The sequence below is a fragment of the Notechis scutatus genome, chromosome 1, assembly GCF_049901735.1.
Source record: "Notechis scutatus isolate UNSWTSFEM ecotype Mainland chromosome 1, rNotScu1.2, whole genome shotgun sequence".
Taxonomy (NCBI): Eukaryota; Metazoa; Chordata; class Lepidosauria; order Squamata; family Elapidae; genus Notechis; species Notechis scutatus.
The window spans coordinates 48,399,905-48,412,847 of NC_142009.1; the positions used below are offsets into that span (position 1 = coordinate 48,399,905).

The following is a 12,943-nucleotide window of genomic DNA, read 5'->3' on the forward strand; positions in this document are numbered from 1 at the left end:
AATATTAGTTCCAGAAAAGCCAAATCAAACAAGGAGCAAAAGGAAGGATTCATAGTGTGATGAAACTGAATATTTTCCACTTGGTAGTCACATTTGGATACTCTGAAAGGAACTGCGAGTTAGCCTTGACTGAATTGTATTTAACTTGGCAGCTAAACTGCCTCTTTTGGTAAACACCACACCTTTTAATGTATATTTTTCCTATCTTGTTCATTTGGTATTTTTAATACAGAATACATTAATTTTTTTTAAAAAAAGGAGGTCATGGTTGATCCCATCCTGTTCCATCCACATATCATCTGCTAAGTTTGGTTTACTGTATAAATGACTAAAAATATACTAAAACATGTCAATGGATATTTGATGCCATTTTTGTTTCTGTGGAATTTGTGCCCATAAACTTTCCTCTAATATTTTTTCTATTATCTTTGAACTTCAATATTCAGTTTTCTCTTGCCAGCCAATACAGGTAAAACCAGAGGGGGAGTTCCACGTATCCTGCATTGAGCATGTGGAGAAAAGTTGGAATATATATCCAAAGAATGATATCAGTTTATAAAAATAGTTATTAAAACCACAGGCTTTGTGTGCAAAAATAGACATACATGCTTCTTGTGTGTTAATTCTGAGATGAATTACTTTAGCATTGATCAACCAATGTTATAATCCCCTGCTATAACATTAGGAGCATTAGGTGTTTAAAATTGCTTTTCAAGAAAAGCAAAAAAAGGGCATCTTTTAAAAAGGTGAATATGGTTCAAGATTTTGGAATTTTGATACACATAAGTAACTGAAAACAAGATAATTTTTTTAAAAAATGCTTTAAAAAAAAGAGTAATCCAAAAGTAAAATAGAAAAAAGGACAGGATGCATCCAACAGTGAACAAAAGAAAGTGAGAGAGAATGAACAGAGAACAAAATCACCTCTCATCCAGGAGATTCAAACAGTTCTATTCTCATTTTGACTTGACATGAAGAAATGTATGCACAACTTGGAATTTGTCGAAGTTAAAAATACAGCATTTAGGATACATGGAGAATCCATATAGACCCAGGCTACAAACTGAGCAGAGGCAGCCTGATAAACCAAGGCTAGGTAATTTGTCCTCTTTCTTCTGGAATGGGTTGCACAGGAAGGGAAGAAGCGATTCTGAGATGCCAAGGGAGTCGGCTTTTCCAGATGAGATCACTGTCAGGGATGATCAATGTACTGACCTACTTAATTTGACAGTACCTCTTTATCTATCAGAAAATGGTGGGTGATGCTGGTATAATAAATATGCATGATTTCCCCAACAATTTCTACTCATTTGTGTCAGCTGACTGTATGCCTTTTAGTACAGCAACAGGGCCTAATCTTAGGAAGACATGGCTTTTACAGGCCACATTTTGTACTCTGCCGCCATCTAGTGGACATGGTGTTCATTCAATCACAACAGGTCTCCTCAAGGAAAATGAATGCTGATAGCAGGACCATAGATGGTATAGTATCGCATTTGGTGACTCTGCTTGAAGTTGTTTGTAACATAAAGTTTAAACCACATTGACCTCTTGTGTCTGTCAGCTGATCAATATTTACTTGCCATTCTCTGAATAGTTCACAACGGTAACATAACAGTCCAGTGTATAGGAATTAATATTGTTAAAACTACCAAATAATTGAAAGGGAACTCAATCTAAATGTCATACTTCATTTTTTTTTAAATGAGTGGATAAAATGTTGTGTGGGAAAGACCACAGACAGGGCAGCAGGCCAAGTTTTTTTGAAAAACAAAAAAACAAAAAAAACCTATACCATACCCAGGGAGTTATAACTGAAGATGCCATCTCTCAATTGCCACCTTTTGTTTGAAGAGGGGAGTTGGAACAAGGCCTCTGATGAGAAGATGATGTCAATTTGAGGAAAAGCAGCTGATTAGTAACCTAGTCCCAAAATGGGTGAGAATTTAACTATCTCTTTGAATTGAGCTTGGAAGCAGATTGAAAGCAGGGCAGCAACAGCATTTGAGCATAATCATAGGTGGCTGCAGCGAAGGGCCAGCGATGTTGTGATTTGGATTGGATGTCTGAATATAATGTGATCGAGATGAGTGTCATTTGGCTGAGTTAGGAGGCTATAAAAATGGAATAGACAGACAGACAGATGTAGATAGATAAGAAAGACTTTTGGGACTGTATTTTCTGAACTATACAAACAGTCCCATATAAGAACTAAACAATAGTGTAAATGAGAGATAATCAGTAAATGGATAATTGCAATCAAGCCATTTCCATCCAAGTCATATAGTTGATAACTGTGAGAGGGATCTTGGAGTCTTAGTGGGCAACCAGCTAAATATGAGCCAGCAGTGTGCAGCAGCAGCCCCAAAAGCTAATGCAATCCTAAATTGTATTAACAGAAGGATACAATCAAGATCAAGGGAGGTATTAATATCACTCTATAAAGCCTTAGTAAGACTACACTTAGAGTACTGTATCCAGTTTTGTTCACCACATTACAAAAAAGATGTTGAGCCTCTAGAAAGAGTACAGAGAAGAGCAACCAGGATGATTAGGGGACTGGAGACTAAAACATATGAAGAATGGTTACAGGAACTGGGCTTGGCTAGTCAAGTAAAGAAAAGGACCAGGGGAGACATGATAGCAGTCTTCCAATATCTGAGGGGCTGCCACAGAGAGGAAGGGGTCAAGCTATTTTCTAAAGCGCCTGTAGGCCAGACAAGGAATAATGGATGGAAACTGAACAAGGAGAGGTTTAATCTGGAAATAAGGAGAAACTTTCTGACAGTGAGAACAATTAACCAATGGAACAGCTTGCCCTCGGAAGTTGTGGGAGCGCCATCAGTTGAGACTTTCAAGAAGAGATTGGACTGCCATTTGTCAGAAATGGTGTAAGGTCTCCCGCTTGGGTGGAGGGTTGGACTAGATGACCTACAAGGTCAGGGGTGGGTTTCTACCGGTTCTGTCCACCTCTGTAGAACCAGTAGCTCTGAAGAGCAGCAGACATAGAACCGGTGGTTTTTGCCCACCCGCCCACCTGGGCTCTTACCTGATCTTTATTTCCTGATTTTTCAACTTCAGCTGCCGAACAAGGCACAGCTGCAGTAAAAAAAACAAGAAAAGAGAGCTGTTTCAAAGGTTGCTTCTCAGCAGGCAGCATGCTAATGACGGTGCTAATGATGATTTATGATGTTTACAGGAGTGGTGCTCACAAGCTGCAGGGAAGCTCATAAATCCCAAACCAGTAGTTAACCCTTTCGTTTCCCACCCCTGTACAAGGTCCCTTCCAACTCTGATTATCTGTTATCTGTTATCTGATTTATGCCTCTCTGTGGAAGCAGAGATACAGAATATAAGTTTGATGTCTGAGGAAGAAAACATTTCTACTACAGCCAGAAGACTGGGAAGGCCGTAGTCCTACAAAGCCACGTTCCCTGCTGTTTATCATATGGAAAATAATATATTTTTAATTTACTTTAAATATATTTGTATAATGCTTATTATACAAGTGCATCTCAAACTGGTTTACTGTACAATAAAATGGTTACATAGAATATTAAAACCATATATTAAAACCATTTTCATTTAAAAAAATGGGAAAACAAGTCATGCACCCAATATTAATGGAAAGTCTGGATAAAATGATAAGTTGTTGTGGGTTTTGCTTTTTGTTTTGTAATGGATGATGGCAGTGAGGCAGAAGTCAGAATTTTATTCAAAAAGTACTTTACAAATGTATACAAAATACTCTAGATCAAGGATGTCCAATCTTGGCAACTTTCAGAATTATGGACTTCAACTCCCAGAATTCCTCAGCCAGACAATTCCCCATACTGGCCGGGGAATTCTGGAAGTTAAGTCTATAAATCTTAAAGTTGCCTAGATATTCCTATTCTAAGGACAGCTGTTTGCTATTTGTGTCACTTTACTGTGAGTTTCTAAGGGTTTGTTCTTTTTTATATTATACTAACTCATTTTATATTATACTAACTCAATTATTTTAAGTGAGCCTAAACAATACATTCTTCACTTCACCCCCTCCTGTTCCCAACCCTCAGTTATTTGTTGCTAGTAAACACTTTGTTATTACAACATACAACTGTAGCTACCAGTGTTAGATACATTTTATCTCTCAGAGGTTGATTGCTTTTACTCTCTTTCCTCCTTTCCCCAGAAACTTGCTTCTCCCAATTTCTTCCTTCAAGGATTTGAGTTGCTTGCTCACCATAGAATTATCTCTTCTTCCCGTAATGAAATGTCACATCTCAGCCTTGACAAATGTCCCAACAGATTTTATGGAAATTCTTCTTTGGGTGAATGTAGGAATGTCTCCCGATCACTGTCTCCTTCTTGCTTTGGGTCCTTTCAGATTCCACGGATACTATTTTCTGGCCCTGGCAGCCATCATCACTCTGAAACCAGGATCTATCAATCTAATAGATTCCATCTTCTCAGGATTCAACCTGTTTATTGGCTGAAATTGTCTCATTAGTGCACCCAGTCAATGTTTTCCAATAGGTAAATAGGATCCCCTAATCTAGATGCTATAGAGAAGCCCTAACACCCCCGATGATTGGTCCCAACAGTTTTATATAGTTCTAAATTGGACTGTGTATACATTAGTGCCTTGTGGTTATTGGAATTATCAAGGTGAACAAACCAGTTATTCCCTGCTATTCTCTAAGATACAGGAGTATATACAGATGAAACTCGAAAAATTAGAATATCGTGTAAAAGTTCATTTATTTCAGTTATGCAACTTAAAAGGTGAAACTAATATATGAGATAGACTCATTACATGCAAAGCAAGATAGTTCAAGCCGCGATTTGTCATAATTGTGATGATTATGGCTTACAGATCATGAAAACCCCAAATCCACAATCTCAGAAAATTAGAATATTACATGCAATCAATAAAACAAGGATTGTACATAGAACAATATCAGACCTCTGAAAAGTATAAGCATGCATATATACTCAGCACTTGGTTTGGGCCCCTTTTGCAGCAATTACTGCCTCAATGCGACATGGCATGGAAGCTATCAGCTTGTGGCACTGCTGAGGTGTTATGGAAGACCAGGATGCTTCAATAGCAACCTTCAGCTCTTCTGCATTGTTCGGTCTCATGTCTCTCATCTTTCTCTTGGCAATGCTCCATATATTCTCTATGGGGTTCAGGTCAGGCAAGTTTGCTGGCCAATCAAGCACAGTAATCCCACGGCCATTGAACCAGGTTTTGGTGCTTTTGGCAGTGTGGGCAGGTGGCAAGTCCTGCTGGAAAATGAAGTCAGCATCCCCATAAAGCTCGTCTGCGGAAGGAAGCATAAAGTAATCCAAAATCTCCTGGTAGACAGCTGTGTTGACCCTGGACTTAATGAAGCACAGTGGACCAACATCAGATGACATGGCTCCCCAAATCAACACAGACTGTGGAAACTTCACACTAGACTTCAAGCATCTTGCAGTGTGTGCCTCTCCATTCTTCCTCCAGACTCTGGGTCCTTGGTTCCAAATGAGATGCAAAAGTTGCTCTCATCAGAAAAGAGGACTTTGGACCACTGAGCAACAGACCAGTTCTGTTTTTCTTTAGCCCAGGTAAGATGCTTCTGACGTTGTTTGTTGTTCAGGAGCGGCTTGACAAGAGGAATATGACATTTGAAGCCCATGACCAGGATCCATCTGTGTGGGGGGGCTCTTGATGCACTGACTCCAGCCTCAGTCCACTCCTTGTGAAAGTCCCCAACACTTTTGAATGGGCTTTTCCTGACAATCCTCTCCAGGCTGCGGTCATCCTTGCTGCTTGTGCACCTTTTTCTTCACACTTTTCCCTTCCACATGACTTTCTATTAATGTGCTTTGATATAGCACTTTGGGAACATCCAACTTCTTTTGCAATGGCTTTCCCTCCTTATGGAGGGTGTCAATGATAGTTTTCTGCACAACTGAGATTGTGGATTTGGAGTTTTCATGAGCTGTAAGCCATAATCATCACAATTATGACAAATCACGGCTTGAACTGTCTTGCTTTGCATGTAATGAGTCTATCTCATATATTAGTTTCACCTTTCAAGTTGCATTACTGAAATAAATGAACTTTTGCAGAATATTCTAATTTTTCGAGTTTCACCTGTATAGGAGTATAACACAAAACCCCATTCAAAAAAAATGGACTAGAATACTATTTGATTACAGCAAACGTCCTCAAATTGATGCCATCTTTTGTGTTAGACCCAAGCTCCCATTACTTCCTCCCTGACCAGAAATGGTATTCAGCAGGTTCTGACTAGTTCTGGAAAACCAGTAGCGGAAATTTTGAGTAGTTTGGAGAACCGGCAAATACCACCTCTGACTGGCCCTGCACCCATCTAATTCTCTGCCTCCCGAGTATCAGCTCATTGGCTGGGTCTTCATTTGTTGCCCTGCACAGGAGAACTGAGGTGGAAAGCAGGTTAGTGGGGTGGGGGAGGGGGAATGGAGATTTTGCAGTATCCTTCCTCTGCCATGCCCACCAAGCCACGCCCACAGAACCTGTAGTAAAATCCCTCCACCGTCCCTGACCTTTGCCTGGGCTTTTTGAACAAGGCAGCTAATTCAACAAGGGACTGCCTCGCACCCCAGGGAGGAAAAGGACTCCAAACGAAACAAGGTTCAGCTCCCCGACTTTCATATTTTATTAACTTCAAAAGCAGCCCAAAAACGACATCGGTTAAAATTTAATCCCCAGAGGTTTAACTTTTTTTTTTTTTTAGTTCCCACCAGCTCGACTGCCAGATCTTTAAAAAGTATCAGTGAAAACATGGAGGAAAATAATGATAATCGACGTTAAGAATCAATGCTATTTCAGGTTTTTGCAGAGTCTTTTTTTTTTTTTTTGAAAAATGAAGCTCTTGGCTTGCCCGCAGGTAAGCAAGCTCTACCTGCAGGTTGCAGCAAACCATCGCTCTTGTAATGCAACTTAGGCTATCTTGCTCCCTCGCCAGGTATCAAAAGACAGGGGGAAAAAACAGGCGAAAGGGAGTGTTGAGGTGCTGCTCCTGAGTTAATTCCTGTACGCCGACTGCACGGACGGAAAAGAAGCGGCTCACACCGTTTTATAGCCGAATAAAGCGACCCAGTGAAATGGCCGCAGTTCGGAGCGGGGGCGGGGGGGGGGGGGACGCCCCGCCCCCCAGCCAAGAAGAGGCGGGGTCGCGGCTTATTGGGCCGGAGCCGGAAGCGTTGAAAGGCCGGTTCAATGCCGTGCGAGGAGGCGGGCGAAGTGGCAGGTTGGTGCCTTTGTTTTTGTCTCGCGTTGTTAGTTAGTTAAAGGCTGCTCGCGGGATGCTGATCAAAAGGTTCGTGCCCGGAGACTTTTGAAAGGCCTCCTGGGCTGCGTGCCGGATGAAATGCAAAAGAAACGTGGTTTTTTTTTTTTTTTAAAATATGCATCGTTTCTGTGCAGGGGGAAAAGAAATCCCGCGAAAAGTATCCGAGCGCCGCACCCGTTTTGGCGGCATCAGCTTCTGGAAGCAAGAGTTCCGTCCGCGGGTTGCTCTGAGACAAAGCAAATGTGCTTTAATTTTTGTGGTTCAGTCGCTAAGTCGTGTCCGACTCTTTGCGACCCCAGGGGTCTCCAACCTTAGCAACTTTAAGTCTGGAGGACGGCTGGGGAATTCTGGGAGTTGAAGTCCTCCAGACTTAAAGTTGTCAAGGTTGGAGACCCCTGGATTATAACACATCAGCCCCTCCCCCCTCCTTCACTGTTTCCCGGCTTTTGCACAAATTCGTGTTTATTGCTCTGATGGGTCCTATCTAACCATCTCATGCTCTGCCCTCCCCTTCTCCTGTTGCCTTCATCTGTCCCAACTTCTGGGTCTTTTCCAGGGATTCTTCTCTTCTCATGAGGTGGCCAGAATACTTGAGCTTCAGGTTCAGTAGCTGCCCTTCCAAAGAACACATGGTTGATTTGATCTCCAAGGGACGCTCAAGACAGAGTCTTCTCCAACAAATAGAAAGCAAAATGTGCTCAGTATGGCACTCCCTAGCCAAGTTTGCTTAGAAGTGAGTCTCGGCGTGTTCACGGACAGCTGTTTCCTCTCTTGGGATCAGCCTGTGCCACAGTGGACACTGGCATTTTTGTGTGACTTCTGGTAGTGTAATGAGTCCTCTGTTCAAATACAACCTGCATTTAGGTTCATCAACTAATTAGGATGTTCTGTTTGTTTGGTAGAAAGTATTGTAAAATCAGAATACATATTTGCTTGTGCAATGCATTATTTACAAGATATAATGCTGAAAAATACAGGGGGAAAGTTGCCCAGTAAGAATATAATAAGAAAGTAAGAAAGTAATGGCTGATTTAAAAAACAAACAAACATATTGACTGATCCAACCACTAACTGATCATCAAATCCTTCCAGGTAGTCCAGCCCAGGAAATCAAACCTCTGAGTACTACTCCTGTCTTTATTGTAAGGTTACATGCAGTAACAATGTTGCAAGTTCACCTCCCCCCCTCATTTCATTTCAGAGAACTGGAGAGGATAATTTCAGAGGTGCTTTCTCTATCCCCGTTCCTGCTTTAGACTCAGATTTCTCTTACTGTAACACAGGGGTCTTCAAACTTGACAGCTTTAAGACTTGTGGACTTCAACTCCCAGAATTCCTCCTCCAGTCATGTTAGCTCAGGAATTCTGGGAGTTGAAGTCCACAAACTTGCCAAGTTTGAAGACCCTTGCTGTAACATATTGTTGTCTAGGTCAGAGCAAAACTGGCTGAGGATTTCTGGAAGTAGAAGTCCACAAGTCTTAAAGTTGGCAAGGTTGGAGACCGCTGGTCTTGGTTTCTTATTTATTTATTTGATTTGTCAATCGCTTACAAGATAATAGGTATAAGTATAAACATAGTTATGAATACATGAAATTGATACATATAAGAAAAATAAAAAGAAACTAGAGGATAGGGACGGTAGGCACGTTGGTGCGCTTATGCACGCCCCCTACAGACCTCTTAGGAAAGGGGTGAAGTCAATGGTAGGTAGTCTAAGGTTAAAGTTTTTGGGGGTTGGGGAAGAAACCACAGAGTCAGGTAGAGTATTCCAGACATTGACCACTCTGTTGCTGAAGTTGTATTTTCTGCAATCAAGTTTGGTACGGTTAACCTTGAGTTTGTATCTACTGTGTGCTCTTGTGCCTCTTCCTCTTGTCTCTTCTCTGAAGGTTATTCTCACAGACATTACAATGTCTCGTATTGCTTGTCTGTGGCCTGGTAGCCTGCTGGGTAACAATGGGGATATTTTGGTCTACTATTAGTCTCCTCAGAGCACTTCACGATCTTACTTCCAAATATGAACTTTGAGAGGAAAAGGTTTCTTTTCCTCCTACTGTGTACATATAAGAAGAGGTAAGCTTTGTTGAATACAGTGAACAAATTGAACATATTCTGAGCTACATTAGTGGGTTCTTTTTACATAACCATGTAACAGACTTGTACATGTTTAATCAAAAATTTGTTGAACGGGAATCTGTTGAATTTAGAAGAGTTTCCTCTCAGGGAAGTGGGCATCATATTACAGCTTAAAATTTAGTGTTTCCATTTTAATATTGTTCTTAACCACATAATTAATGATCAGAATGTGGAATCTACAACCTCCCTGATGTTGCTTAAACACCAGTACCCTCAGCCAACATAATCAATGATAAAAGATGCTAAGGGGTGAAATCCACCATGTTTCCCCGTCCCTTTCCACCATTCCAGAAAGTTCTAGGAAAGGCCAAATTGTTTTGCTTCTATTTTTAGGAATAGAAAAAGCTGAATAAAGTTTTGGAGGAGGGAATCAGGAATCTTTTGGCCTGAAATTTAGGTTGAAAAACAAAGTCTTTCCTTATTTACTTATATTTATATTATATTTATATTTATACTATCTATATTTTGTAGATATATTGTCTGTCTGTCTGTCATCTATCTGTGTTAATAGATGCATATGGCTTCCATTTTTACTTTGCAACATCTCTTCTTAGGGTCTTCGGAACCCAACCTCTAAGCCTAAGCTCTTCCTCTTCCATCTTCCATTTTCTGCAAGATGAAAAAAAGGAGAAAAATCTCCAAAAATAAAATTTGAAATTCTTCCTCAAGTTTCTGTGGTCCTGTCTGACATTTCTATGTGGGGCTAACTAAGTACTACACATGTTATTTCATTGTTTTTAGGTGTATTGCTAAGATGTCCTCATAAGTGCTGAGAAGCCTAAAAATGTTCTTCCAGTCGGAGATTTTGCCTAGATGGGAATTGTGTCTTTACTTGTTTCTTTCTTTTGGTTCTCATTTTTATTCTTTCTATGAAGTCTTCCAAGCTTCTCAAGGTAAGTCTCAACTTCAGGGGTTATTTTTTGCTTTTGTAGTTTTCAATAAATGGAATTTTTTAAAAAAAATACAAAATATGTAACTGCTTTCCTACAGTCCCAAGCAGATTGTTTCATTGTGTCATTTTGCTTGTGTGTTTGTTTCTTAGAATAGAGAGTAGATATAAGATTCTTTGTAATTCATACAATGGAAAAGGAAAGCAATATAAAATAAGCAACATAAACCAATCTGTATAAGAATAAATGGGTGTGTGATGAATGTGTAGGCTGGCATAACTGGTGCCAACATATCTTTTTTCATGCTTTGTTTGATTCAATTGATTATGTGCCATCAAGTTGTGTTGATTCTTAGCAGCTACATATCTGGGAAAATGCCATCTATTGTGGTGCTCATTGGCAACGGTGAGGTGCAGAAATATGTGAGGTCTTGGAAGCCAATTTACATAATGAATCTACAACTTGTGTTAACTTTCTCCAAAAAGACTAAAAATTGAAGATTTTTTTAAAAATGCCCCTACAGTAACTTCTACATGGTACCCAGCTAATATGACTTCTGAAACTTCCAGAAATTGGTTCACATTGGAGATCACCCACTTTGAAAAGGTTTAAATAACTTAAGTAGTATCTGCCATTGCATTGCAGGCCTTTTCCTGTAATCCCAGGAGATCATATTGCAAAAAAAGATTTGTTGAAAGTGCTGTGTAATTTTCTGCCAATTTTCAGTGAGAAATCAAGGGAAAAAAGCATGTAAGGCTTGGATTGTCTTAATGCACCTAAAACACTTGTTCCCTCAATTGAGAAAATAGAAAGTAGAAGAGTGGAAATAGAAAATAGAAGTAGAAAATTCTTTCCTCAGTCAGAGGTCACTATGCTAGGGGTTTCAAATTGGCAACTTTAAGACTTGTGGATGTCAACTCCCAGAATTCCTCAGCCAACCATGTTGCCTGGGGAATTCTGGGACTTGAAATCCACAAGTCTTAAAGTTATTATGTTTGGAGATCTCTGCACTATGCCTTGTGCCTTAAGACTCTTGGTTGCTATAGAACATGGGTGTCAAACTTGTGGCATCACATTACCATCACATGATATATCATGACTTTTTTCTCTTCATGGAGCTGGGGTGGGCATAGTCTGTGTGTGACGCATCCGGCCATGGGCCGCCAGTTTGACACCCCTGCTATAGAACAAAACTTTGGATGCTTCTATTTAGTGATTAAACACATATATTGTCACTTGCCAGTTAATTGACATGAGATATGCGCTAATTCTTTAATACATATGTTCAATTTTCTCCTCCTTTGGGTGGCTTTTTTAGAGTTGGAATTAGGTGACTCAATATGCCTGGAATAGGATTAGTTGTACCTGATATGTACAAGAATAAATGTTATATGTATCAGATGTATTATTGTTTAGGATTTGGGCTGGTTACTATCACTCCAATCCACCTCACAAGGTAAAGGGAAAATAGGAGGAGGGAACGTTATGTATGCCACCCTGAGCTCTTGAAAAAAGCTAGCATCCAATAAATAGAATTAATATTGTACAGAAAAATGACTCCCGCTATTCTTCATTTTTTTCCACTAGGGGGAGATAGCAGAACACTTTTTAGAATGTTGAAATAATAGTGTATCCAATAACAAGGTGGTTTATATAAACAATTATCATTAGGATGTTAGATATTTTAACCTCTAACATTTCAAATTATTTTTGAACTGATTACGTATAGAAAGCAAAATAAAGGTACTGATAAGAATAGCCTTCATTATTTTAATATCCTCATATTTCAACTGAGAACTCAACCATCACAAGAAATGTGTAATTTGTGGGAACAGATTGAATCTAAGTCTAGTTTTGACTATTCTGAAACTCCACATAAGTGTTCCACAATAATATTTTAGCACAAGAAGGATGATATGATTGCTGCTATTTTGAAAATGGCCAGGTGTGGGCTTTAATAATAGCAATGCAATTTTCTTCCAGAATAGTTCATAATGTCGAATGGAAAGCTGTAGTTGTAGAATTTTGTCTCAGCAGCACAATAGAAAGGTGTTAAAATGGAAGAGGCAAAATAGAATAAGAAGAAGCTAGTAATACAGAACATTAATAGAGCATGTTTCAGTAGAACATCGATGGGTTATTTGGATCAAAATAGTAATTGTAATAGAATAAGAAACTTGAGTATCCATTTGAAATGTAATACAATTGGAGAATGGTTTAATTTAGCAGATAGACATTAGTTGTTTCCTCCTTGGCTTATCCCAGTGTTTATTGTACCCATGAAATGTCATAAATGCCTCTCATTATTATTCTTATTGCTGATGTTAAAGTTCTCAGATATTTATGCTCATTTTTCCTCACTGTACTGTATGTAAGGGCATTGCCTTCAAAACAAATCTTTCTGTATAGTCTGTATGAGCATATCTGAGGTGGCAACAGAAACTATACAGACAGGTTTTCAAAAAAAAATTGCCCCAGAGCTGCAGATTAGAACAATTAGATTTGATGGGAGAAAAATGATTTGGAAGACGTGTGGTGCCCGTGTACTCTCTCTTGGCATTCATTAAATCAAATGTGTCTGCAGCTCTATAGTCCTAGTGCAAAATGCAA

General features: G+C 39.6%; 1 protein-coding gene across 1 annotated transcript in view; it reads left to right on the forward strand.

Moving 5' to 3' along the window:
- The first annotated feature begins 7,239 nt into the window (after positions 1-7,239).
- The window catches only part of HHAT (hedgehog acyltransferase), a 197,241-nt gene continuing 191,537 nt past the window's right edge, over positions 7,240-12,943 (forward strand). Inside the window, 2 exon segments of the mRNA XM_087963324.1 lie at positions 7,240-7,265; positions 10,185-10,336. Coding sequence (XP_087819450.1) covers positions 10,228-10,336 — 109 coding nt within the window. The 5' untranslated portion in view covers positions 7,240-7,265; positions 10,185-10,227.